The following is a 24,674-nucleotide window of genomic DNA, read 5'->3' on the forward strand; positions in this document are numbered from 1 at the left end:
TGTCCCTTTGCCGTTTGGCTTGTCCCTTCGCTTGGCGGCTCTTTCCCAGGGCTGCTGGGCATGCCACAGAAGGGGGAAGGTTGGCCACAGGAGCGGAGAGGCAAGCAGATCAAGGACACTGTCCTGAAGGAGAGACCCAGCCAGTTGGGAAGCCTGGGGTTGGTTTCTGGAGATCTGGATGGGGAAAGGGGACACAGAGAACTGGAAAGGAGAACAAGGGGGATGCGGGGGCGGGGTGGGGGGGTTGGGGGACGACGACACACTAGGTGTTTTACTAAACTGGGAAATGGGCAGCAAATAAATGATGAGATGGAAGAGAGACAGAAAGACAGACAGACAGACAAACAAATAAACGTAGGCCTAAGTACACCTGAAATTACTTTTTCCAGGATCAAAAAGACTGCTTTTTCAATTGCAGGAATGTGCTAGAGCCTAAGGAGGCAGAAGCCTTTAGCAGGCAACTGACTGAAGTCTTGTCAATTTCAGGGAGCAAGACCAAACTGGTGGGAGGTATTAATCAACTAATGAAGGTCACAGACTCTGCATTGCTGACAGAAAAGCTGCTCAGAAACTGATGCTCAAAACACTGGAGCGCATTTGATTTAAAAGCTCTGCCTGCCTGATGGAGAACATGAGGACAATCAGAAGGACCAGTTCTCCTTTGTCACAGCCTGGTAACCTTAGGCAAGCCCCTGGGTCAGTATCCCTCGCAGATCCTAAGGCTGTCCTAAGGTCCCCTGGCTGGTGTTCTCTCTGCCTGCTTGCTCTTGCTGTTTCCACTCAACACAGAGAGCCTTTGTTCCTTCAAACCCAGCCATCTAGTTTCCTACAGTATGCAAAGCCACAAACTATGCTTTATGGTGGGACTGTCTGGTTTCATGCATCCTACTGAGGCAAGGCCAATCCAAATAACATGGCTGAGCAACCGGGGGATTGTTGTGACCCAGGCCCAAGTAGGTAGTAGGAAACTCAGTGTAAAACAAACAAACTTCATTCTCAGCGTAGTTCAACTAAATTAAAGCAAATTCCTCCCAACACAATTCCTCAGTCCTATCATCAACCTTGGTCCAATTAGGCAAACTGCCAAAGGCCTTTCTTGGCAAAAGTTCAGAAGACACCAATACAAATGCAGCAAGACAAGGAGCAAGTCTATCAACGTTGTTTTCCGGCAAAGAGCCGAAACACTGTTGTTGATCTTTTAAGCCTTATGGGAGGGGCCAATCATTTCTTGGCCCTACTCCCGAGTCGTCCTCTTTGCTTGAGCTGCTCTTGCCTTCTGATGCGTGCATTAGGAACAGACTCCTTCCTCTGCCTCACTACTGTCTGGAGGCTCCGGAGTCTGCACCTCACTCCCTGATGGCTCTGGCCCCACCTCTGCCTCCGACGCAGCGCCCTCATCCAGGCCTACCCCAGCCTCCAGGACTGGCCCATGTTCTTCCTCAACCTCATTGCTGTCCGACTCCGTTGCCAGCTCCTCAGGCTGCTGGCAGCCCACAGAATGTCTTCTCACTGCTGCATGGGACCCCTGCGACATCTAGGAGAAACATAGAACTGGCTTAACTCCCAGGTTCACACACAGGCAGTTATGAGCTGCTGGTGTGGAAAACAAGTCCTGGAAGATTTGCTCACTGGCATCCCACATAGGTTCAACTGATTGCAGGAAGGAAGGAACTTAGCAAGAAGCATCCAAAAATGGAGAGAAAAGCCAGGCAGGAAAGAAGGAATACATGAAAATGTATTGCCCGTGTCTTTATATCGTATTGCCAATGTTATCTTCCTATATTTTCCCCATAATTTTTGCCATTTTTTCAATTATATATTGTACCCAAAATTTATTGCCCGTGCCACCATCATTTCCTTGACTTGTGTTGTGGTCTGCCAGCAGCCTGCAAACCTGGCAGGGGAGTCGGGCAGTGAGAGGCTGGGGAGGACAATGGGCCAATCCTGGAGTCAGGGGAAGGTCTGGATGAGGGCTCTGCGTCGGAGGCAGAGATGGGGCCAGGGCCATCTGGGAGTGATATGCAGACTCTGGAGCCTCCAGAGGCGGACGCAGAGAGGCAGAGGAACAGGAGGAGCCTGTTCCTAGTGCATGCATGCGAAGAGCTGCCAGAAGGCAAGAGCATTTGAAGCAAAAAGGACAATTTGGGAGTAAGGCCAGAAGATGATTGGCCACTCCCATAAGGCTTAAAAGCAGGGGTGAAATGTAAAATTTGTTACTACCGGCTCTGTGGGCATGGCTTGGTGCGGAGGGCCTAATGTGACTAGGTGGACATGCCCAACTTATTTTTTAATTTTAAAAGCATTTTTTCTACAATCTCTTCTGCCGAAGTGGTTGTTAAAAAACGCTTTTAAAAGCCTGTGATGATCAGGCAACTCAGCTGGGGTCGCCAGAGGAAAAAAAGCTTATAAAGGGTTCTGACGATCCCAGCTGAGCTGCACGATCATCAGAGGTTTTTTTTTTACTTTTAAAAGCATTTTTCGGCCGAAGAAAAAATGCTTTTAAAAGTAAAAAAAACAAACCCTGATGATCGCACGGCTCAGTTGGTACAGGGTGTGGGGGCAGGGATTTTTGCTACCAGTTCTCCAAACCACCCGCCGCCATCGCTACCAGATCGGGCGACCCGGTCCAAACCGGGAGCATTTCACCCCTGCTTAAAAGAGCAGCAACGAGCCATTGGGTTCTTTGTAGGAAAGCAATGTTGATTTCCATGCTTCTTGTCAGCTTCTCTCGAATTTTGTGGGGGTTTTGCCAAGAAAAACCTTTGGCAGGTTGCCAAAGACATCAAAGGTTGGTGATAAGGCCGGCAGACTGGTTATTAAGAATTTTGTTTTGGATGAAGCTGAGAATGAATTAATTCTCAGCTGTTTTAGTAAAATAAGTTTGTTGAGGACTGAATTGCGTTTAGTAATCACCAGTGGTGGGATTCAAGTAATTTAACAACCGGTTCTCTGCCCTAATGATTTCTTCCAACAACCAGTTTGCCAAATTGCTCAGAAAGTTAACAACTAGTTCTCCCGAAATGGTGCGAACCGGCTGAATCCCACCACTGGTAATCACTACTTGGGCCTTGATCACAACAACTTGCTTCTCCTCCATCTTATAGTCCAATAAGAATTTATACATTTTCTTTACCGTATAAAGTAAATTTATATAAAATGTTCTACAGGTGGCCTCTTCCACCAGTGAGATTGGCAAAAATGTTTAGAAATTTATCACCAAAATGTTGGAAATGCAACCATGAATCAGGCACATACTACCATATGTGGTGATCATGTAAAAAAGCAAAGGAGTATTGGCGGAAAATTCATTTATTGCTGGCAGAATTAACTGGAGATGAAATAGAATATAAACCAGAACTATAAACGATTATAAATGGGAAATATAACAAAGGAGTAATTTACTTAATAATACATATTATAACAGCAGCAAGAATGACCTTTGCCCAAAATTGGAAAAATAAGGAAATCCCCTGAGAAGATGAAGTGATTAAATTTTTTTTGACATGCACAGAAATGGATAGATTAACGCTAGAATTGAAAAACAAAATTGAGTCAGAATTCTATGAGATATGGAACAAATTTTATCAATGGTTGGAATGGAAAAGAGGGACGAAAAATACAAACTGACCAGAATTTATAGAATGGAGAATTAAGGTTATGTATGTAATTATAATAGAATGAAAGTAGATAAGACAGATGTATAAGTAATATAGATAGAAGAATGATGTCTTTATATATGTAAATACTGATATTTATTTTTGTTTTAGTATGTTTGGCAAAGAGAATGCCGGGACGGTTATACCATGTCCAATATTTTAATATGTGTTTAATAAAATTTTAAAAGGGGAAAAAAAGAAAATGTTGCCTGTGTCCAGTTCAGCCTATAAATACAACTGGACAGCACAGTTGGTCTTCAAAGGGGCAGCAACCTTTAAGGAGTCTCCTCCGATCTCAGCAATAATGGCCCTTTCAACTTAGTATTGTGCTGTGCTATATCCTGGTCTGTTTGCCCTCAGTTTACAAAATGCAAACGACACAAACTACAAATAATAATAATAAAAAAGGGCATCTTTTACAAAATGATTACTTCCTTCTCATAACAAACCCTTATTGATGCCCCCAATACACCACACTCTTTGTACTAGTGCAGCCAGACCCAGCGAACAGCCCTTGAGAAGCTGAGATTTGGTCACTGTCTCCATTGAGGGTAATGCCAGGAGGGCTGCATCAAGGTGGAAGCCTCATGGGTGCAGAGTTGGCTTTGCTCAACTCAAAGGGCAGGCCTAACAAGAAGGGCCTCAACCCAATCAAGACAAGCTCTAGGGTCAGTTTGGGATAAAAGATCAGCTCTGTCATGATCTCATTCAGTGAGTTTTGGCTGTTCTGGCCTCTGTTCTACTCTTGCTGGGTGTTGTGACCCAGGCCCAAGTAGGTAGTAGACGCAATCAGTTCAAAAAGAAACAGACTTAGAACAGCTGAGAATTAAACTCATTCTCAGCGTCGTCCAAACAAAATCAAAGCAAATTCTTCATAACACAACTCTTCAGTCTTATCACCAACCTTGGTCTAATTAGGCAAATTGCCAAAGGCTTTTTTCCGCAAAAGTTCAAAAACAGAAGACGCAGACAAGAAATAAATGCGGCAAGACAAGGAGCAAGTCTATCAACATTGTTTTCCGACAAAGAGCCCAAACACCGTTGCTGGTCTTTTAAGCCTTATGAGAGGGGCCAATCATCTCTTGACTCTACTCCCGAGTCGTCCTTTTTGCTTGAGCTGCTCTTGCCTTCTGGCAGCTCTTCTCATGCGTGCATTAGGAACAGGCTCCTCCTGTTCCTCTGCCTCACTACTGTCAGCCTCTGGAGGCTCTGGAGTCTGCACATCACTCCCAGATGGCCCTGGCCCAGGGGTGAAATGCTCCCGGTTCACACCGGCTCGTCCGATTAGGTAGTGATGGCAGCTGCTGGTTCAGAGGACCGGTGGCAAAAATCCCTGGCCCCGCGAGCCGCACTATCAGCAGAGGTTTTTTTTTTTACTTTTAAAAGTTTTTCTTCAGCCAAAATATGCCTTTAAAAGTAAAAAAAAAAAACAACCCTCTGATGATCGTGGGGCTGAGCAGAGATCATCAAAAACCTTTAAAAGTTTTTTTTAAAAAAACCCTCTTTAGCCGAAAAAAAAACGAGGTTTTAAAAGCCTCTTCTGGCGATCCCAGAGGAGTTTCCTGATTCTCACAGGCTTTTAAACTCACTTTTTTAACAGCCCCCACTTACAAGAGCCCCCACCCATGCCCAGCCAATTCCCCCTCCCCACTTACCTACGATTACTGCTCTTTCGCGCTGGCAACGCCATGCTTTCTTCAGCTACTGAAGAAAAAAAAAAAGCTTGCTTTGACTTCCTGCTTTGCTGGCTGAGGAACTCTGGGATTTGAAGTCCACAATAAATAAAATAAAATAATAAAATAAATATTTGTGCAGCTTTCTGAGATTTGGTGTGTTTCTGTAGTGTTTCACTCTAACTACACAAACAAACAAAATCTCAGAAAGCTGTATGAGGCATTTTGTGTGTGTGTGTGTGTGTGTTGTGAGTGAGGTGTGTGTGTGTAAAGTGTGAAAGTTGGATTTTGAGCTTTTTGTGGCAGTGTGAAGTGCAGCTGCTTTTACATTGTGTGTGAGTCAGTTGTGTTGTGTTGTGTGTGTGTAAAGTGTGAAAGTTGGTTTTTGATACCTCTTATTTTTATTATTTATTGTTATTGGCCACGCCCACCCAGTCATCTGACCACCAAATCACACCCACCAATTAAGCCACGCCCACAGAACCGGTAGGGAAAATTTTTAGATTTCACCCCTGCCCTGGCCCTATCTCTGCCTCCAATGCAGAGTCCTCATTCGGGCCTTCCCCAGCCTCCAGGACTGGCCCATGTTCTTCCTCAGCCTCAGCGCTTTCCGACTCCGTTGCCAGCTCCTCAGGCTGCTGGCAGACAACAACACTGGGTGTACATCTCATTCCTATGTTGACTGACAGTTGTGCATTTCACATAGTTATTGCACAGAGGCAAATGAGGAATCCAAGCCACTGGATTACTGGAAATGCTTTTGTGTGTCTCTCGCCCCGTCCCATTTCCAGGAGGAGGTGCCAACGCAGGAAGTCCTTGACTTACAACAATTTTGGACCAGGAGTCTTTGAAAATTGACCGAAGGGAAAGTGCTGGGGTGCATGGAGGGTGGGAGAAGTCAGGGCCAGGTAATTCAGAGTTACCAAGGTGATGTGCGTTACATGCTCTGGAGTAGGTGCTTAAACAGAAATAGGGGGTCAGGATTCTCCAGATGCTGAACTACAAATCCCAACAGTCCCAGAAAGCATCGCCAGCAGGGATGCTGGGAAATGTGATTTCAGCAAATACGGACTCCTTTTTGCCGATTGTAAACAAGGTTTTGCCCCCTGCAGGCATCACTGGAGTGTGAGTAACAAGTGCAAAATGATTTGATGACTGTGGACTCTAGAGTAAACATAAACATGAAAATCTAATAAATAAATAAATAAAATGAACTAAAGAATCCAAGAGTTATTTGGCCTGCCATGGCAGCCTTTGGTATCTTCTCTTTGGTCACTTTTCTGTGTAGATGGTTCTTGGCCTCATTTGTTAAATTTTCCAATGATTGACCCCTTCTCCCCAAACTCCCAGATTTAAAGATTATTGGTATTTAGGCTGATCATAAACCACGGAAGACCCCTCGTTCTTGACTTTTTCTCTTAAAAGATAAAGGTTCCCCTCACACATATGCGCTAGATGTTCCCGACTCTAGGGGGCGGTGCTCATCTCTGTTTCTAATCCGAAGAGCCAGCGCTGTCCAAAGATGTCTCTGTGTGGTCACGTGGCTGGCATGACTCAACACCGAAGGCACATGGAATGCTGTTCCCTTCCCACCAAAGGCGGTCCCTATTTTTCTACTTGCATTTTTTACCTGCTTTTGAACTGCTAGGTTGGCAGAAGCTGGAACAAATCACAAAAGCTCACCCTGTTATGCGGCGCTAGGGATTCAAACTGCTGAACTGCTGACCTTTTGATCGACAAGCTCAGCTTCTTTTACCCACTGAGTCCATAAAAGCCCTGCCAAAGTAAAGCAACTGGGAGGCCAACAGAAGGGAGCTGGTGGTCTTGGTTCCAGATGCCCTGAGCTTGAATGCGTCTTTTTTAGCCACTTGGGAATCCCAACCTTTTGCCTCGGACGCAGCCCCAGACGCTGATTTGAACCCACAGGAAAAGGCAACACAGATTTTCCAAAAACACGCCTGCCTTTTTAGCCCTGAAAAAGGGGCGGAAAGGAAGCAATATTAATGCTCCATATGTGCTACATATACTCTGTCTCTTTGCAAACATGCAAGAAGGAAATTATGCACAATTGAATGGCTTCCCATTTTATAAACATACGATCTGCATTTTTACCCCCCTCAGCAGCTGCGTTTGATTAAGGAAGGGCCTGGAAGAGGCAAGGGCTGCTTCTCAGCTGGAAGCAAGACCCGTTGACGGATTCTTGCATCCTCCACCGCCACCTGCTGGCCACAGTCTGCTTCTTGGCTTCAAACTGCCTGGCCCAGGAAGGCGCATCAGAGGGACCCTGAAATCCGCAGGCTCTTGCACTCCTCTTTAGTCGAATTGGAGAACAAAGGGGCCCTTGCTCCCATTTGGATGTTTCGATACAAAAAACTGGGAACAAGAAATTCAGCATTTGGATTAGAGGATGCAGAAGCCCAGGAGCGATAAACTGCCACCCTTCGGCCAATGTTGGGGTTATTACTTAAATCGGTAGATTCGTTAAATATGGCAGTTTTGCCTACAATGTTCTTGACTTTTATCTTTCTTGGAAAGGCTGCAGGACTAATCCCCTAATTTAAAATGAATAGATTCCTAGGTTTAAGCAATAGACAGCTGAATGTTCATAAAAAGCACCTGTAAAATTTCACGTAGCTACCTAATAATTGCCATTACTTAACCTGCTGGACTGGGAGGTGTACAGCATTTAACATTTTAGAAAGAAAAGGAAAAGAGCTGGGACATTTCAGGGTAGTCATATTTGTCTTGGGTAAACTGTGGCAGAGTGACACTTGAATTTAAAGGCCTACATTGCAGGGCGTCTTGAACCTGGGAAGCCTATTGATCCATAGGCGTTTGTGGGAGGGTCACACCTTCCTTCAACAACTGGACTCTGCTGACTACCTGAAGTTGCCGGCTGGTGCCAAGCCGTACAACCCTATGGACCTGCCGCGGTTGCAGTGTCAGTGCTGCATCCACCATCGCAACCAAGGGGTGAGACACGTTGGTAGAGCTGTTCAAAAGAGGCACCATTTGGCAAGTATCAGCATTGTTTTACTTTCCCCAACAAGAAAGCAGTGGCAAGCTCGTAACTTTTGCAAAAATACAAGGCAAACAAATGCTAGATCAGTGTCTGCGAACCTATGGAATGCATGCCGGAAGATGCATCCCGCAAAGAATGCGCGGCCTCGCTGGCTCCTATTCCGTGTTCCTGTGATCACACACACACTGGACAGCTGGCCGTCGCGGGAGCAGCGGAACCCGGAAGAGTGGCATTTTGGCACACATGTGCAGGCCGGCAGCCGACCTTCCAGGTTGATGTTGCACGCATGTGGAATGGCCAGCTGTTTGTCGGGCACGCCAGTATCCAGGTGTTTGAGTGCCGGCTCACGCATGCGCGATGGACCGCCGCTCTTCCGGGTATCGGTGCTCCCGCACACGCAAAGGCCAGCAGGGCCACACCATGGTTTCGCTTGCCACTTCTGGCACACAGGCCGGCACGCAGGAATGTCAGAAGTTCACCATCACGGTACTAGATACTCTCCTGCTGTATCCTGTTTGAGAACAATGCTCGTGCATGATTTTAATTGCACCTTTCCATCTACTCTTTTAGGCTGATTTCAATCATCTAAGCCACCCTGAGCAATAGAGACGCAGAAGAGGCCCATGTAGCTTAAGACTTGGTCAGTCCCTGGAGCCCCCACGTGTGAGTTGTGTGTATGTATGTGCTGGATTTGAAGGATAACCGAAGAAACCATCCCAACCAGCAAGAAGGGCAGCTGTGGCTTTTCTTCCCCTTTCAGTTGCTGAGCCCTTTCATTTCTTGGTGTCAGCTGATGTATCTGTTCATTCATGCTTTTGATTAAATCTGTACAGCTTCGCCTTGTTCTTTTTCATAACTGTCCCGGGTTACAGAATTTTAAGATGCCCAGGTTTTAAAACAGATGGCATTTTAGAGAAATTTTTACTGCATATGCTTTTTTCAATTTAAATAACTTTTAAAGGGTTGCATGCTTTCGTCAGAAAACAGGGAGGGGGGAAATTATGTAATGAATGGCATGGAAACAGCTGCAAAAAGTGGGCCAGATGGCTGGATGTCTTTTGCTAAAGCAGCAACACAGCAGCGAAGGGTCTATTCTGAAGCCCTGGGAACAAGACAAGTGATAAATTTTAGGGAATGAACAAATATAGTTTCATGATCTATAGCTTGCCAAATGTTGCGATGGGGGGGGGGGGAAGGCTCCTAACTTTTTATCTGAGACGACAATATCCTTGCACTGTTGGAATGCAGGACCCTTGGGATGCAGGTCTCTTGAGTTCCTTCCAGCCACAAATTCTGTCAGTTTGAGCCTCTTGTCTTCTAGGCTCAAACAAGCGGATGACAGAATGCTTTGCACTGTAAGAGAAATCCGAATATCAAGACTAAGGAGGAGGCAACTTTTAAAAACAAAACTTTCAAAAAGTATTGGATGAATGGCAGAATAAAACTACCAGGTAAGATTTTAGAAGGGGGAGAAAAAAAGATCTTGGAATCCATAAATCGCTCGCTTGTGGAAATGCAACTGGGGATGCAGCTCCTGGCTGAAAACACCTCCCCCGCACTGAGGAGTTGTAGCTTTTTAGCCATCTAGGGGAGAAAAGGCAGATTTTTGTTCCTGACCCCCAGCTTTGCTTCAGTGCGCAATACCTCCCCCCACCCACAACACTTGAACTGAATCCAAATGCAACAGCCGTGGATGTTTTATAAGGAAATTTATTTAAATTTTCTTAATGCAGTTAAAACTAGAAACTGCAGAAGTAATCATTTTACATTCACTACAAAACGTCCTCTCAAATGTTCACATCTAATCCTGCCCCGAATGAGGCAGAGCCTGGCATTCGGTGCTCTCCTTGGTACTGACGGGAGCAGATTCCTGCACTAAAGACAGCAAGCCCTTGAATTAGCAGCAGCCTAAATGATCAACCTCTACAAATATGTATTTACAAAGCCAATTCTCCAATGGGGGAACGTGCAATCCTTCCTTTGCGGCCGGAGCTAGAGAAGCTGAGCCATCAAATTCAGGCACACACGAGCCTCACTTCCAGAAAATGGATGGATAAAGGGCCCTTGCATTGGCCCTTGGAGCCTCAGGGCCCGTAGATCCCCTGTGGGGCAAGCCAAACTGACCGCCCTCCCACTTAACTAGGCCTGGAATACGTTGCTGCCAGGATCCTCTCTTCTTTAAGAAATCTGTTGAAGGTTTTCCAAGTCAGGATATCACGTTTCCAAAGGGTACTGGATAAATGTCAACTTTTCCTATAGTTGATGCAAAACAGAGCTTATGCAGTTTCTTGGGACGACACAGCGGAAGACCTAGGAACATTCTGAACAGAGCATTATGAGGCTGAGTCCTTCAGACTGAACTGAGTCCATGAACAGTTCTAAAAAACAAAGATTCATATTCCCGTGTGTTCCCTTTTTACAGACAAGCTTTTTTTTTTTTTTTGCCAATTCTAACGAAGAAACCCTTGACTCTTTATATACAAAAATCCAATAAAATAGATCTCTTTGCAGCAAATGGATGAAAAAAATTTTTTTTGTAAAAAACAAAACAAAACAAAACTCAATAGCAAGAAATTGATCCTTGCTAGTGATCCGATTTCAAGAAAATGATAATTCAGAAATAAATATCTTTAAATACATTCAGAAGGTCTATACCAAATCATGAATGAACCACACAAATTGGAAAAATTAATTGCTGATGCTCGTCTAATAATCTAAACAGAGATAACTGAGCCTGAGCAAGGAGAATCTCTCGTGTATATTATAAAAGATAAAAGTAAATTGGTCCGGCATCTGTAGTTTCAAAATGTTCCAATTGATATAATTCATTCTCTTCTTCCATTAATTGACACTAGGTGGGTTTAATTAGCTTTGGATATACAGCACAAAGGCAGGGCCTCTTGGGGAGATCCCGGTGCCTTGGAGCAGCAGCTCAGTACAAGTGTGCACCCAGTGTGTATGTGTACATGTTTCTGTGTGCATGCATGTACAAACGTGTAAAGAACTGTGCACCCACTCGCACCCCAAGGGTGGATTGTGACACCAGACGCACAAGATGCTTTTCTTCATTCATCATTCGCCGCACTTGTTCCTCTCACTTCTCCTTGATTGCGCAACTGGGGGAGGGGAGAAAGATCAGTCACTCTCAGATGTGGCTCTCAGATAAAAAGAGGATTAAATGAAAGGATTAGAGATTATTTTGCCTATTTCTCTTGGCATAGCCTTTGCCTGAAGCAACACAACCACCAGCACTGACCTACTGAAAGAAATATTGTGATATGACCCAGGTAGCCATTTGAGCAGAAAGGAGTGAATTGAGACTGCAGACAACAATACTGAAAAGCAGAGCCTGGAGGGATGTTTGTGGGGGAGGGGGAGGGGAGGAGAGGAGGAAAGGGCAAAAAAAGGTGGGGCTTTGCAGGTGCTTACATATTTAGGAAGAGGCTGTCCTGGAACTTCTGCCGGGGCCAGCCTGAGAAAACCCGTCTAGACTACAACGGATGTGCTCTGACACACATGACAAAGAAGGAAAAAAATGAAACTCACAAGAAGTAATCGACTTTTTCCCCCCCAGTTAAAACATGAGGTTGCCAAAGGATGCTCCTTTCTCCTGCTCACAAACTCTGCTATGTGAGTCAGGGAACCCCGCTGCTCGGGAGCCTTATTCTGAATCTAAACCTGAAGCTGCTGGATTTTTGGAAAGGGACAAGTTGTGTGACACGTAGGCAACACTGAGATCTCTGCTTTAAGGAGGGGGGGGAGTGCTACCCCACAATGAAAAACAGGAGAGAGCGAGAGCGATAGAGCTCACGACTAATGTGAGCCAATATGGACATTACCAAAACCTGTGTTTGTTTCTTTACGAGAAGAGGCCAGAGTCACTTACATAGTGGGATTATTTGCCTGCCTCTGACCCTACCGAGGGCTTCCTCTAGGCGCTGGCAGCCAATGTTCCTCGAACACAACCCTTCTTACGCATCTAGATGCAAAATAAAACTGTCAGCCACCCAGGCAGTTCATCAGCAGGTGTTAGTAGGAAGGGGATGGAACGGCTGTTTGGGGCTGAAGCCTTGGAACCAGACCCTGAAGGGCCTTCGTGTCCCTGGACGGTCACCTCGCATGTGACCCAAGCTAACGGATTGGTTTCTGCTGGGCTATCCAGGGAGGGAGAAGGAAGGATCTGCAGGTAACGGGAAAGGCAGCCATTCTGGCCATGAAGTGCTGTGGGATGGAGACTTCCGAGGCAGAGAGAGGGGGCTTCAGAATGGCTGCTCAGTTCCTCTCTGGCTCCTATGAGGGATGCATTCACCATCCAATGCAAGGGGAAAGGGAGAGGACCAGGTGAAGCATTTGTGTGGAGAAATGAGGAAATCTCAAGTATTTATGCTCGTTTCCCTGAAAGTTTCTCCTCCCTCAATTATTAGCATGTCCTTATCCATGAAAGCCAGCAGGATGACTTCTTTGGGCCTCTTTCTCTCTCAGCCCAAACCATCTCACAGGATTGTTGTGGGGAAAAAGATGTGTTGGGTATGTTCACTGCCTTGGGTTGTTTTTAGAAATAATAAAGGCAGGCTACAAATACCGTATTTTTTGGAGTATAAGAGGCACCGGAGTATAAGACACACCTTAGTTTTTGGGGAGGAAAATAAGAAAAAAGCTGATTGGCAGGTGGATTGGCCTCCTGGAATACCCCCAATCAGCTGTTTCCAGAGGTGAATTTTAGCAACAGGTTCCTTGGTTGTAAGCTCTGTGCCTTGCTTTTTTTTGCTTTTTTTTTCTGCCTCTGAAACTCAGTTTCAGGGGGAAAAAATCTGTCTCTGAAAGCCTCCAAAATAGAACTTCAGAAAAAAAGCCTCTGAAGCTCTGTCTAGGAGCTTCTTTTCTGAAGCTTCTTTCAGCCTCTGAAACTTCCATTTGAGAAGCTGGGTGAGGCTACATTCGGAGTATAAGACGCACCCAGATTTTCACTATCTTTTTTGGGGGGGGTAAAAGTGCATCTTATACTCTGAAAAATACGGTAAGTAGAACAAAAATAATAATCTTTTTGAGCCCTTAAGAGGACTCAAGGTGCTCATTGGCCCTACTCAGGCCAATGAGCACCTTGCAACCCCTGGAGCTGCTCTGTAAAGGGACACATCTAGGCTGCACCTGGTGAGAAGGGTAGCCGCAGACAACTCCCTCTCCTGGCAGCCAACTTGGCCTAATGATCCACAGCCCAAGAGGAGAAGCTAATGACCCTCTAGATGAAAAGCCTCCTTTTGGCATGAGGTCCTGACCGAGGAATGGCTCTTAGGAAGGGAGGGGGCTCAGACGAAACCACTTGTTCTCTTCTGAAGACTGGCTGGTTTTGGATTCTCCCTTTCAAGAGAGACTTCTGATGGGAGTTAGTATTCAGAAACATTCAAAACAAATGCATGCAATGCATCACCAGGAAATAGTACCAGATCCTAAAGAAAAGCATACATTTTCATGGAGAATATTCCGACACACAAACATATTTATCTCAAAAACTACTCTGGCAGACATACCGGTCAATGTTTGTTTTGTTTTAAGATCCCTTGAGGAAAATCACTTCTTAGGAGAAGCAGGAGCTAAGAAATATCCTGGAGGACACCAAAGTCTCTAAGGATCCCCTCCCACCCCCAAAAAATGGGGGGCAGGGCAGAGTAGTTAACTTGGGGAGGTAGTCCTTTCTCTGTAATTCTCCAGGGGAAGATGGCGCCCCACTTTTTCCTCTGGGACTCCAGGGCCCTGTGATGTGCCAATGGAGCCCTGCTCCCTCCCAACAAGCTTCCAGCCACATCTGGGGAGCGCCCACCCTGCCTCACAGGCTTGAATATTCCTACCGCCTCCAGCTCTCTTTGGGTTTCATCCTCCATTCGCCGGATGTCTTCCATCGTCAGGTCGATCCATCGGTCGATCCAGCAGAAAAGCTGCCGATGGAAGTTGGTGAATATCCTCTTTTCTTGCTTTAAAAAAAAGAAAAGGCAGCTCTTGGCCCTAGTCCTACAGAGGCTCCGCTGACCTCCGAGGGAAGGAAGGAGGGAACCACGCCGAGTTAGGGGGGTGGCCTGGCCCAAGACAGCAGCCTCTCAGCCCCACTTGGAAGCCTGGAGGACATGGCCCTGGTCCCCAGAAAGGGACAGACCTTCCCAGCTGCGTACCTTCTGAATGAAATTCTCAATTTTATTCTGCAATCCCCACCACTTAAACTTGATGGTCACCAGCTTGTAAGCACACATCTTGGGACAATCTTCAGCCGCTGCCAACTCCTTCTGTTTGGAGGAATTGATAAAAAGTGAGCCTTTAAGCGCCTTCTGCTCTCGGCTGCTTCTTCTCAAGGGGCCTGAAAGTCACAGCCAAAGGGAAAGCCAGAAGCCTCTCTTGCTTCTCGCTCTGCCATTGACAGGCACCCAGTGCCAGCCCCGGGATGGGTCCAAATGCCCAGAAAGGCGAGCAATTGGTACAGGACTAGGGGAAAGGCTCTGATGGGCAATTTGGTCACACTGCCCTGAGGATGCTGTGATTGGGGGAGGCGGGGAGGCCCTTCCTTTTCTTCATCCCTGAAGCCTCCCTGTGCTTCCTGATTCTTTTCAGTTCATTCTGCTCTGAGAGGAGCAAATGAATAGTTGCCTCTTAAAACAAGCTTTGCCAGCGGTCAAGAACTGTCCAGGAAGAGAGGGCAGGTGCATCATTGCTCAATAAGAAAAGACACTCATCTGATTAAACTAGTCAATGGCGGACTGAAGAGGAAGTGGTTTCTCACACACACCTTCCCAGCCAGTTAGTGAAACACAAAAGGGCTGCTAGCTCAGATGGAAATCTAACAGCTAGAGGTTACCGTATTTTTCGGAGTATAAGACGCACCTTAGTTTTTGGGGAGGAAAGTAAGAAGACCGCCTGCTGTTACCTTATGCCTCCCACCGACCCGTACGCTCACACAGAGAGGGTCTTCTCAGGGTGCCGTCCGCCAAACAATGTCGGCTGGCGGCCCCCAGGGGCAGGGCCTTCTCTGTTGGAGCTCCCACGCTCTGGAACGAACTTCCCCCTGGCCTACGTCAAGTACCCGACCTTTGGACCTTCCACCGTGAGCTAAAAACACACTTATTTATTCAAGCGGGACTGGCTTAATAGTCTTATTAATTTTAACTGGGGTTTTATTATTTTAGGGTTTTTAATTTTTAATTTTAATATTTTTAATGTCGGCCAATTTATAATTATGCTTTGTTTTAAATTTTTTGGTTTTAATTGTATATATATTGGTGTTTTATTGTTTGGCTGTACACCGCCCTCAGTCCTTCAGGAGAAAGGCGGTATAAAAATCTAATAAAATAAAATAAATAAAATAAATAAATAAAAAAGCTGATTGGCAGGTGGATTAGCCTCCCAGAATACCCCCAATCAGCTGTTCCCAGAGGTGAATTTTAGCAACAGGTTCCTTAGTTGTGAGCTCTGTGCCTTGCTTTTTTTGGCTTTTTTTTCTGCCTCTGCAACTGTTTCAGAAAAAACTTTTTTCTGCCTCTGAAAGCCTCCAAAACAGAGCTTTAGGAAAAAAGCCTCTGAAGCTCTGTTTGGGGGCTTCGTTTCTGAAGCTTCTTTCTGATGCTTTTTTCAGTCTCTGAAACTTCCATTTGAGAAGCTGGGCAGGGCTACATTCGGAATATAAGATGCATCCAAATTTTCACCCTCTTTTGGGGGGGGGGGGAAAGGTGCGTCTTATACTCCAAAAAATACAGTATCTCTTGAACCCAAAGCCATGTATATCTGAATCCCTCTTGTTGGGCTCTCAACAACCCATAACCAGGGAATAGCTTAGCCCACAGCTCCATTTCACTTCCAAGCAATTCCACTATCCTGAAGGGTGCCTGTAAATACCCAAGCTGAGGTGGGCCACAGCATAAGCCCACCCTGAGATTCCTCCACTTTTCTTGATGTGGCCCTGGCAACCTTGCCTTTCTTCGTTCGGATTACCTTCCAGTCCGTCCCCAAAGGGCCTCTTTTAGTTTTGACCGACTGGAACAATGCAGGGTCTTCATCAGCTTTGTAGTCCTGTGGATTCAAAGAAACTCCAAACTTAAGGCTGTGAAGAGAACTGGAGAAGTTTGGAATGAAGAAACTATCTGCACTGGGGATATGAAGCCCCAAGAAAAATTAGAAAGAGTGGGAAAAGAGAAGGCCACATTCCCAGGCCCCCACAGCTCCTTTCTGCAGCCCTTGGTGCGTTAACTTCATGCACATTTAGCTCAAAGGTTAAATCCCAGTGGGTCAAAAATGTTTGTTCCCTGGAAGGGCTTACAAGAGTTCGTTATTTGCAATTCAGTCTAAAGCAGCTGGCAGAAAGAGGATGCAAAATTTATCGAAATGCTGGTGGGAGACCACAGGGCTTCTGAGCTATGACCCACCCAGGATTTGTGGATGTAAGGGAAAGCCAGAGGCAACCCACGTGGCTTTCAATCTGAAGCAGAGAAAAAACTACAAAGCTGATTTGAATTTGTTTGCTTTCACTCTGCTTATTTTCTTTCAAATTTCTTCTCAAGCTGCGTCCCTTTCTGAAGTTAATTGTGTGTTTCATTCTGCTCACAGTTTAACAATTCTTCCTCTCCTGGGAAGTGGCTTTTGTAAACAAATCACGCAAAATTGCTTAGACAAAAACCCTGGAGCTGATTAGGGGAGACCAGGCCTAAACATCTACCGTAGGATAGCAGCAGCTGTCAGCTTAAGCATTTGTATACATTTGGGAAAACCCAGGGCTGGCATCTGAGTTTCATTAGGGCTTCCAAGAGCAGGCTGAGTTTGGAGCCAGGCTGTTTATTGATTGTTTAGAATCGAAAAGAGCAGCTGGGCTGTTTGGCCACAGTCCCCTCAGGCTGAGGGCTGGCATGGCACGAGGGCCTGCAGTCGGGGAGCCAGTCCTTCCCTGCACTCACAAGCTTTGGCTGCCACATCTGAGAGCAGGCTGAATCTTGTCCTCCCCGAGAAAGAAACCCAAGGGGCTACAGAGGCAGGAAGTGCCTTTTCAAAGAACACCAGAACTTGAACCGCAGAGATAAAATCTGCAAAAGAGAGGAGAGGCAAGCAACTCAGGACTGACTGAGACAGGGAAAGGAGACCAAGAGAGGGAATTGCCGTTTATGCCCTGCCTTCCTTTTCAGCTCAGTATCGCCTTATGGTGGAAAGATAAGACCGCTATAGACAGTAAAATTAACCTTAAAAAGGCTCTTGTCAAAGTAAAAAAAAGTAGCTTTCTAGCCTTCAAATGGGAGACACATGGTTAGAATTTAGCTAGACAGAAAAGCAGCAGCAATTTCTTGACATTGGGCTCAGTCCACAAGCTGTGACTGCGTTGTCCTCTTGTCCCAATGCACCAACTGGAGGCATTTAACATCCACTGGGCCAGAAAAGAGACGTCCAGATAAGTGTAAAAACAAATTAATGACCAAGTGGGAATTTTAGAGTAAGATAGAAATCAGACAGAGAGTTGGAAAGAGAACTAGATGACATTTATCCACCCAGTCATGTCCGATTCTATGGGCCAGGTGGTCTCGCCACATCCTCTGATCGCACACTGATTCTTTGTGTTTTTCTATGCTCCGTCTGATGTCAACTTTGATGGTGGAGAACTAGATAACCTGACTCATTTGGAAAGAAGGAGAAGGAATTTTATTTGAGACTTAATGGCAATCCCAGAAGATTCTCTCTTGAGAAACTACAATGTACAAAGGCGCCTCAAACTCAGGTTGGGAATGTTGAGTAAATCTGAGTAAAAGGGATGTTTTCATTGGGATATGTGGATATCTAAAATCTAGAAAATTTTGGATTCAACTACATATACCGATTGGGAGAATTTTAAAGCTTAATATACAATTTGTGCCCTTCCTGGCTGATTAAAGCTGTGCGGGAGAGGAGTAGGATAGGCTCTAGGTGGTAATTAACTGTTCCTTGAAAGAGGAAGTGATCCCACCAACCCTTACGGAGGCGGTGGTTAGCCCCCTCCTCAAAGGACCATTGCACACCCCAATCAATATGGACACTTTTCATCCAGTTTCCAATGTTCCCTTCTTAGGAAAGATTGTAGAGAGTAGTCGCATGGTAGTTTGCAGAGGAACTTGGCTGAGACAGATTACCTAGGCCAGGGGTCGGCAACCCCTGGCTCCAGAGCCATAAGTGGCTTTTTGGGCCCTCTGCCACAGCTCCCTGTCCCATCACTGGTTCGTCCTGCCCCTCTTATTTCTTTTTTGGACTCCACCCTGAAGTGGCAGGAAGCGAAGGCTGCCTTACGCATAAATGTGGCGTGAAGGCAGGTACAGGGCAGCTTTGCTCCTGCACTTTCCTCCCCCGTTTCTCTTGTAACCCTCTGGCCAGCTATGGCTGAGCTGGGAGCGTGCACACGCACGGAGAGACCCTTCGTAAGCGAGTCGCCGCCCGCCCCGCATGCGCCTTTCCTGAGCTTTGGCGCTCGTTTGAGGAGGGTCTCCCTGTGCATGCACACGCTTCCGGCTCAGCCACTGCTGTCCCGGGCATCCTAAGAGGAGGAGGGGGAAGAGGGTTGCCGGAGAGTGCAGGAGCAAAGCTGCCCTGTACCTGCCTTCGTGCCACATTTGCACATAAGGCAGCCTTCGCTTCCTGCCCCTTCAGGCTGGAGTCTCCCTGTGTGTGCAAAGGCTCCTGGCTCAGCCATAGCTGGCCTGGGAGTTACGAGAGGAGGGGGGGAGGAGGAGGACGGTCACCCGGAGGGGACACACACACAGAGAGACAGAGACACATACAGAGTGATACACAGAGAGGGTGTGTGTGAGAGAGATACAGAGAGACACAGAGGGGGGGAGAGGCATGGCTAGGTGGTCATGTGACTGGGTGGGAGTGAGTGGCATCGAGTTGGCCACTCAGGTTTTTTGGCTCCCAGTGTGTTTTTTTTCCCTGTAGGAAATAGATCCAAGTGGCTCTTTGAGTGTTTAAGGTTACTGAACCGACCTAGGCCTTTTATCCATCCAATCCGATCCAACAAATTGGCCATGAAGTGGATCCTATAGACCAAGGAGTATCAATGGGCGGGAACTAGAAGACAAGCTTTTTCTGCTATAGCCCCGGCTTTATTCTGGAATATTCTCCCCTTGGAGATTAGAATGGCTCCAACCCTGCTGGCCTTTGGCAAAGCTTTGAAAACTTGGCTACGTAACTGTGCCTAGAGTTCAACCCATTCCTTGGCTTTATTATTAGTTGACTAATCATCATAGATGCCGTTTATAGATATTTTGGGGATGCTTTTATTGTTTTAATGTTTTTTAAACTCCTCCCTATAATTTTAGAATTGTAAGTCGCCCAGAATCATTTAGTTGAGTTGGGTGGTAATCAAACACTGATGAGAGAGAGAGAGATGGAGAGAGAGAGAGAGAGAGAGAGAGACAGGCAGACTGATAGATACTAGAGGGTTTTTTGGGGGGAACTGATGGGATAGTTGTAAAAATGCCAAGGAAATTTGTATCTATGCATAACTGCAGTGAGATTACTGTATGTACAAAGAAGGAAAGATTCAACACTAGCCATTATGGAGGCAGATGGAGAAGATGCAACTTGCTGAGGTGACTAAACTGACTTCTTTAATCAGAAAAAAGATAATACTTATTATCTTTATTTATTTAATAATTTATATTCAATATAAACTATTATATATTATTATGTAACTTAATATTTATTGCTGACTGCAACCCCCTTAAAACTTTTTGCAAAAAAAACTGAACATAAATTATAATTTTGATTAGACAGAATAAATTATAAAAAGAAAAGAATTATGCTATAATCTGTAAACAGAAAGGTAAATTTATGTTTAGAATTGCTGTAAGGAGGATTGGAAGATGCTTTTTTGTATCTTTTTCTTTCCTTTCCCCCCTATTTTGCACTTTGGGCTTTCTCTTTGTTTTCTTCCTTATTTTATAATCATTTGTATTAGTTTTTATCTTTAAAAAAAATTAACACAATTTTATATTTATAACTATATAAAATAAAGAAATCCCGGGAGTTAATGCACTAAGTGAGGGATTTCTAAGCTATTGCCTCGAAGATTCTCATTTAGTCGGAAACCAAAATCCCCATTATAGCTTCAGCCTGGCAGGCAGGAAAAGGAGAAGCGGGTGTTGATGCCAGAGCAACCTACCTGAGCTGGAGTGATACTGATGGCTAAGTAACTTGATTGGCTCTTTTCAACCCGCCACTGAAGCAGCTCTTAACTTCCCTCTTTTGAAGTAGCGTTTATATGCAAGGCAGACATAAACCCACCCACAGCATCAAGCTGCAGGAGAGACATGAATGCAACTTACTCCAGGCTCCACTTGGTTTCTGTCTGCTATATCGATATGAACAACTTCCACGTTTTTCCATGTATTGGGATCCAAGTCATGGACCTGTAGGAAGAGAAAGCACCACTGATCACAGGGCCAATCCCCCTCCTTCCCTTTGCACAGAGGTGAATGAATACCTGCTTGCAAGGCATGCTTAGCAGCTGGGAGACCTTCCCACAGACCTTGGCAAGGCAACCAGGAAAGCTAAATCCAGGCTCAGCCAATCTACAAGGAAAGCTAAAGGAATTGTTTCAAAGAGGAATATACAGGCCCCATTCTTAAAGTGAGCTACAATAGTGAACATAAAACTTAAAATAAGAACACCCATATCCTACAGTCAAGCTTATGAATTTTGAATGTGGACATTTAATTGTGCTTTTATGTGCTAGTTGTTTTACCCATATCCATCACTACTCTTCTCTTTAATTTTCTTAAACTGCTCAAATCACTCTGATCAGAAAGTACACCAATGTTTTAAAACAGCGGTCACCAACTGGTAATCCATGGATTGCATCATGGCCTGGAACTGGCTGACCATCTCAGCCCACTGAACCTCCAGGCACCGGTACCTGGCCTTGCACTCCCGCAGGTCTTCCCTCTGCTTGGAAAGCCTATGCTCATAGTCCTCAGTGAGGTGCTTCTGCTGAGTCTCCTTCTCGGTCACATCCAATTTAACTGAGCCAGCTGTTTTGCCAACTTTCTCATGGTGGCTGCTTAGGCCCAACAACTGCTTCCTGTTGGGGCCTTAAGGAGCCCAGGTGGGCAGATGAGGAGTGGCTGGAGGGGAGGGGCAAGTAGAGGCTGGCGAGGCACCCCTTGATGTGAGTGACATCAAGTTGGCCGCACCCACCAAGTCACATGACCACCTAGCTACACTCACCCAGCTGGTCACTAGGCAGATCATATTAGTGGTCCACGGGATTTAAAATTATGAATTTAGTGGTCCCTGAGGTCTGAAAGGCTGGTGATCCAGTTTTAAAACACCCAACACAGTCTAGAGGCAGAAGAAAAACTCAGACCCAGCACTGAAGCAATGTTAAACTCCAAGCCCCAAGCAGGAAGCTGCGCATCCTCCCTGAGTGGTGGGAGCCACGCAAACCTAAGCTGATCAAGGGGCCCTCCATTTCCCAAACCCAGAAACAAACGGTCTAAGGCCAACTTACATTGTCTGATGTGCCCAAGTCAGCCTTATGCCAAGTCTCAATTTTGATAAAAAAATCCTCTTTCATGTATTCATTCTATGGAAAGAAAAGCAAATGGAAGAGCATCTCAAGACAAAGAGAGACCCTGAGTGGGAGAACTGGGCAAAAAATGGCGATGTTTGTTGCACGGAGACACCCCTCCCTCCAAGCATTTCTTGGAAAGTGCAATGGGAGGCAGGATAAGAGAGGGGTAGTGCGAGGGATGGCGGAGCCCACGGGTCTGCTAAGGGGCTCCTGCAGTGCGCATAGAACATGCGCCCTGAAATACAGCACTGGACTATGCAAATTCCAGCACAATCTTCTCTGCTGGAAGTGACCCATGTTGCCAGCATCTAGATCCAAACATGCAAGCAGGGGGTGTGGTTTGCAGAAGATTAGAATGAAGACTGGTTCAACATCCTTCCCCAAAGGTCCTGTGCTGGAAAGCTCAAGGGCTGCTGAGGGGGTGGTGGTCCACCCACCTAGCTCCCCACCAGTCTGCACGCCCCACCTAGCTCCCCACCAGTCTGCACGCTCTTTCACTTTAAGAGAGGACCCTTAACACTGAAACCCAAGGGCCTGTGAATTGTTTGCTAGGCCACAATGACATGCATAGGAAGAGAAAATACTCACTGTAACGACTGATCGCCAGGACGTTATGGAAAGAGAAAAAGATGGAGACAAAGAGAAGTGACTGCACTGTAACAGGACAGCTATGTAACTTCACTATGTTTTCTATATTATACAGATAAAGGTAAATGTCAAGTAAAACAGGGTGGCCACAGAACCCTATTTAAAAGCCAGCAAAGAAACATCTAGTAAAATCATAAAGTTTACCATCTTCTAATCTCAACACAACAAATATGCACCGGTCCCTCCTAACCGCTAGACATCAGACTACAATGCCCGTCATCTACAGCTAGGCTGATTAAATTCTTCAGTTCATAAATCATCCCTTCCTTACAGGTAAGAGGCAATCAGTCGCCTGCTCTCATACCTACCAAGAAATTAGTTCGAATGAATTAATAATATGTCTTAAAGGTCTATTTAATCAGCATTTTGCTCTAGTGAGCAGCAACTTTGCCCGTCTGGAAAGCATCCTTCTGACAAAAAGCGAAAAGCACACTGACCTGTTCTACAATAAGGATATGCATTCCAGGCTTTTTCGTGAAATACTAGGGAGCCTTCTGGAGCGAACATCCGTACAAAGCCAGGCACTTTGCTATGAGGAAGCAGAGTCACAGGTTTACTTTTGCCAAATAAATAAATAAATAAAAAATAGCAATCTCTTCATAAACACGCTCCCCTCACGGCGTTGCGTGACTTTAGCAGCTCAGCGCGAAGGCACTAGGGATGCGTTTCCGCAATCATCATTTGCTCCTTTTTAAAAACATATACCGCCTTCTTAGCTTGTCCCAGGCTCCCTTAACCCCGCCACTCCTCAGAAATACAGCTGCGGGCTCTAACAGCCAGCCTCATCTTACCATGTTTCCCGGAAAATAAGACCCTGTCTTAGAATTTTTTGAACCCTGAAATAAGCGCTTGGCCTTATTGCCGTGCGCTCAAAAGCCTGATTAGGCTTATTATCATGGGATGTCTTATTTGGGGGGAAACAGGGTAGGTGGTTCCTTATAAAAAGAGCCACAATTTTGCAGGGCTGTGATGTTAAGCAAGCTGGTAACAAAAGCACATCTCCGGGCTCCTCCTTACCTCTTCAGGTGGTAGATCTTGTGTGTGTACTGGCCCTTCTCCCCATCCTTCTCGTAAGGCTCGTTGGTCAAGACCTGGATGCCTTCTCCGCCTCCCGTCTCGTTTTTGCTGGCTTCGGCCACGGAGTAGAGCTGTCCGACCTGGTACTAACAGGAGAAGGCAACGGGATTGGGCCCCCCCCCTCCCGCCAGACGGCGCCCGGCCGGAGGGGAGCCAGGCTTAACGCCTCCCTCCCGCCTTGACGTCATCCCCAGGAAGGTGCGGGAGCAACACCTACCTCCTGCACCGAGCACGGCAGGACCACGCGGCTGCAAAGGGGAACAGAGCAGGCTGGTCAGCCGGGACCACAAATGACCCCCGCCTCAAGCTTCGGAGGGCCCGCCGGCACACACACACCCCGCGCGAGGAGGCAGCCCCCATCCCCTCCCCACGCGGATGAACCGAGCCTCCCCCTTCCCCCCCCCCCCACCGGGGCCCGCGCCGCGCCGCTCACAATTCCTTGACGAGCACCATTTTCCCCGCAGGCAGCAGCCTAACGCGCATGCGCTGTCGGGGACACCTACCCATAGGAGGCAGCGCGAGGCGCTTCCGGGAACCCCCGCCTCGTCCCATCTCGGGCGGAGCCAATGACGGCGCAGCAGGAGACGGGCCGCCCGTCATTGGTTGACAACCTAACAGATGCGGCTCCCCAACCAACGGTGCAACATAACGGGGGTTGGGTGTGTATATGTGAATGTCTTTTCAGGCCGGCCCGCTATAGCTCCGCCCCCGGAAGTGGCGGAAGTCACGCGGATGACTATAAATCTAGGGAAAGTAAACCTTTACTTCAAGGCGGCCCTTGAAATCCCATGGCCGCATTAAGCTGGGCGGCCTGGGCTTCTTTTGGGGGGGACCCGAGTTTGAAGCGGCGCCCGTATCTCGCTGCCCGCGGAAGTCACGGGACGAATTGCTTCCAGGTCATCGGTTCCTCTTTGCACCGGAAACGCCCGCGCGGGAACGCTTCCCCTCTCCGCAAGGGGAGCGCTGGAGTCTCGTTGAAGGAAGCGCATCCGCCCCCCGGAACAAACGAGAGACCGGAAGACAGAGAGAGAGAACGA

At 46.5% G+C, this 24,674-nt stretch overlaps 1 protein-coding gene across 2 annotated transcripts; it reads right to left on the reverse strand.

The window, feature by feature from the left end:
- Nucleotides 1-10,043: 10,043 nt before the first annotated feature.
- PITPNB (phosphatidylinositol transfer protein beta) lies at nt 10,044-24,140 on the reverse strand. 2 transcript variants are annotated; one of them, XR_009152221.1, is made up of 13 exons: nt 24,071-24,127; nt 23,855-23,885; nt 23,578-23,723; nt 22,998-23,089; nt 22,501-22,508; nt 21,850-21,924; nt 20,666-20,749; nt 16,323-16,400; nt 14,516-14,626; nt 14,198-14,320; nt 12,238-12,330; nt 11,781-11,858; nt 10,044-11,467 (listed from the first exon to the last, which is right to left on the reverse strand). XR_009152221.1 is itself a non-coding variant. In XM_058158580.1 (12 exons), the coding sequence occupies exons 1-11, from the start codon at nt 24,118-24,120 to the stop codon at nt 12,283-12,285; spliced, it is 846 nt and encodes a 281-aa protein (XP_058014563.1). In that variant the 5' UTR covers nt 24,121-24,140; the 3' UTR covers nt 10,044-11,467; nt 12,238-12,282. The 2 variants fall into 2 exon arrangements, 1 of the variants encoding a protein (XP_058014563.1); XM_058158580.1 differs by lacking the exon at nt 11,781-11,858 and having other exon boundaries at nt 24,071-24,140.
- Between the last annotated feature and the right edge of the window lie 534 nt (nt 24,141-24,674).

This window comes from Ahaetulla prasina, chromosome 15 (genome assembly GCF_028640845.1).
Source record: "Ahaetulla prasina isolate Xishuangbanna chromosome 15, ASM2864084v1, whole genome shotgun sequence".
Taxonomy (NCBI): domain Eukaryota; kingdom Metazoa; phylum Chordata; class Lepidosauria; order Squamata; family Colubridae; genus Ahaetulla; species Ahaetulla prasina.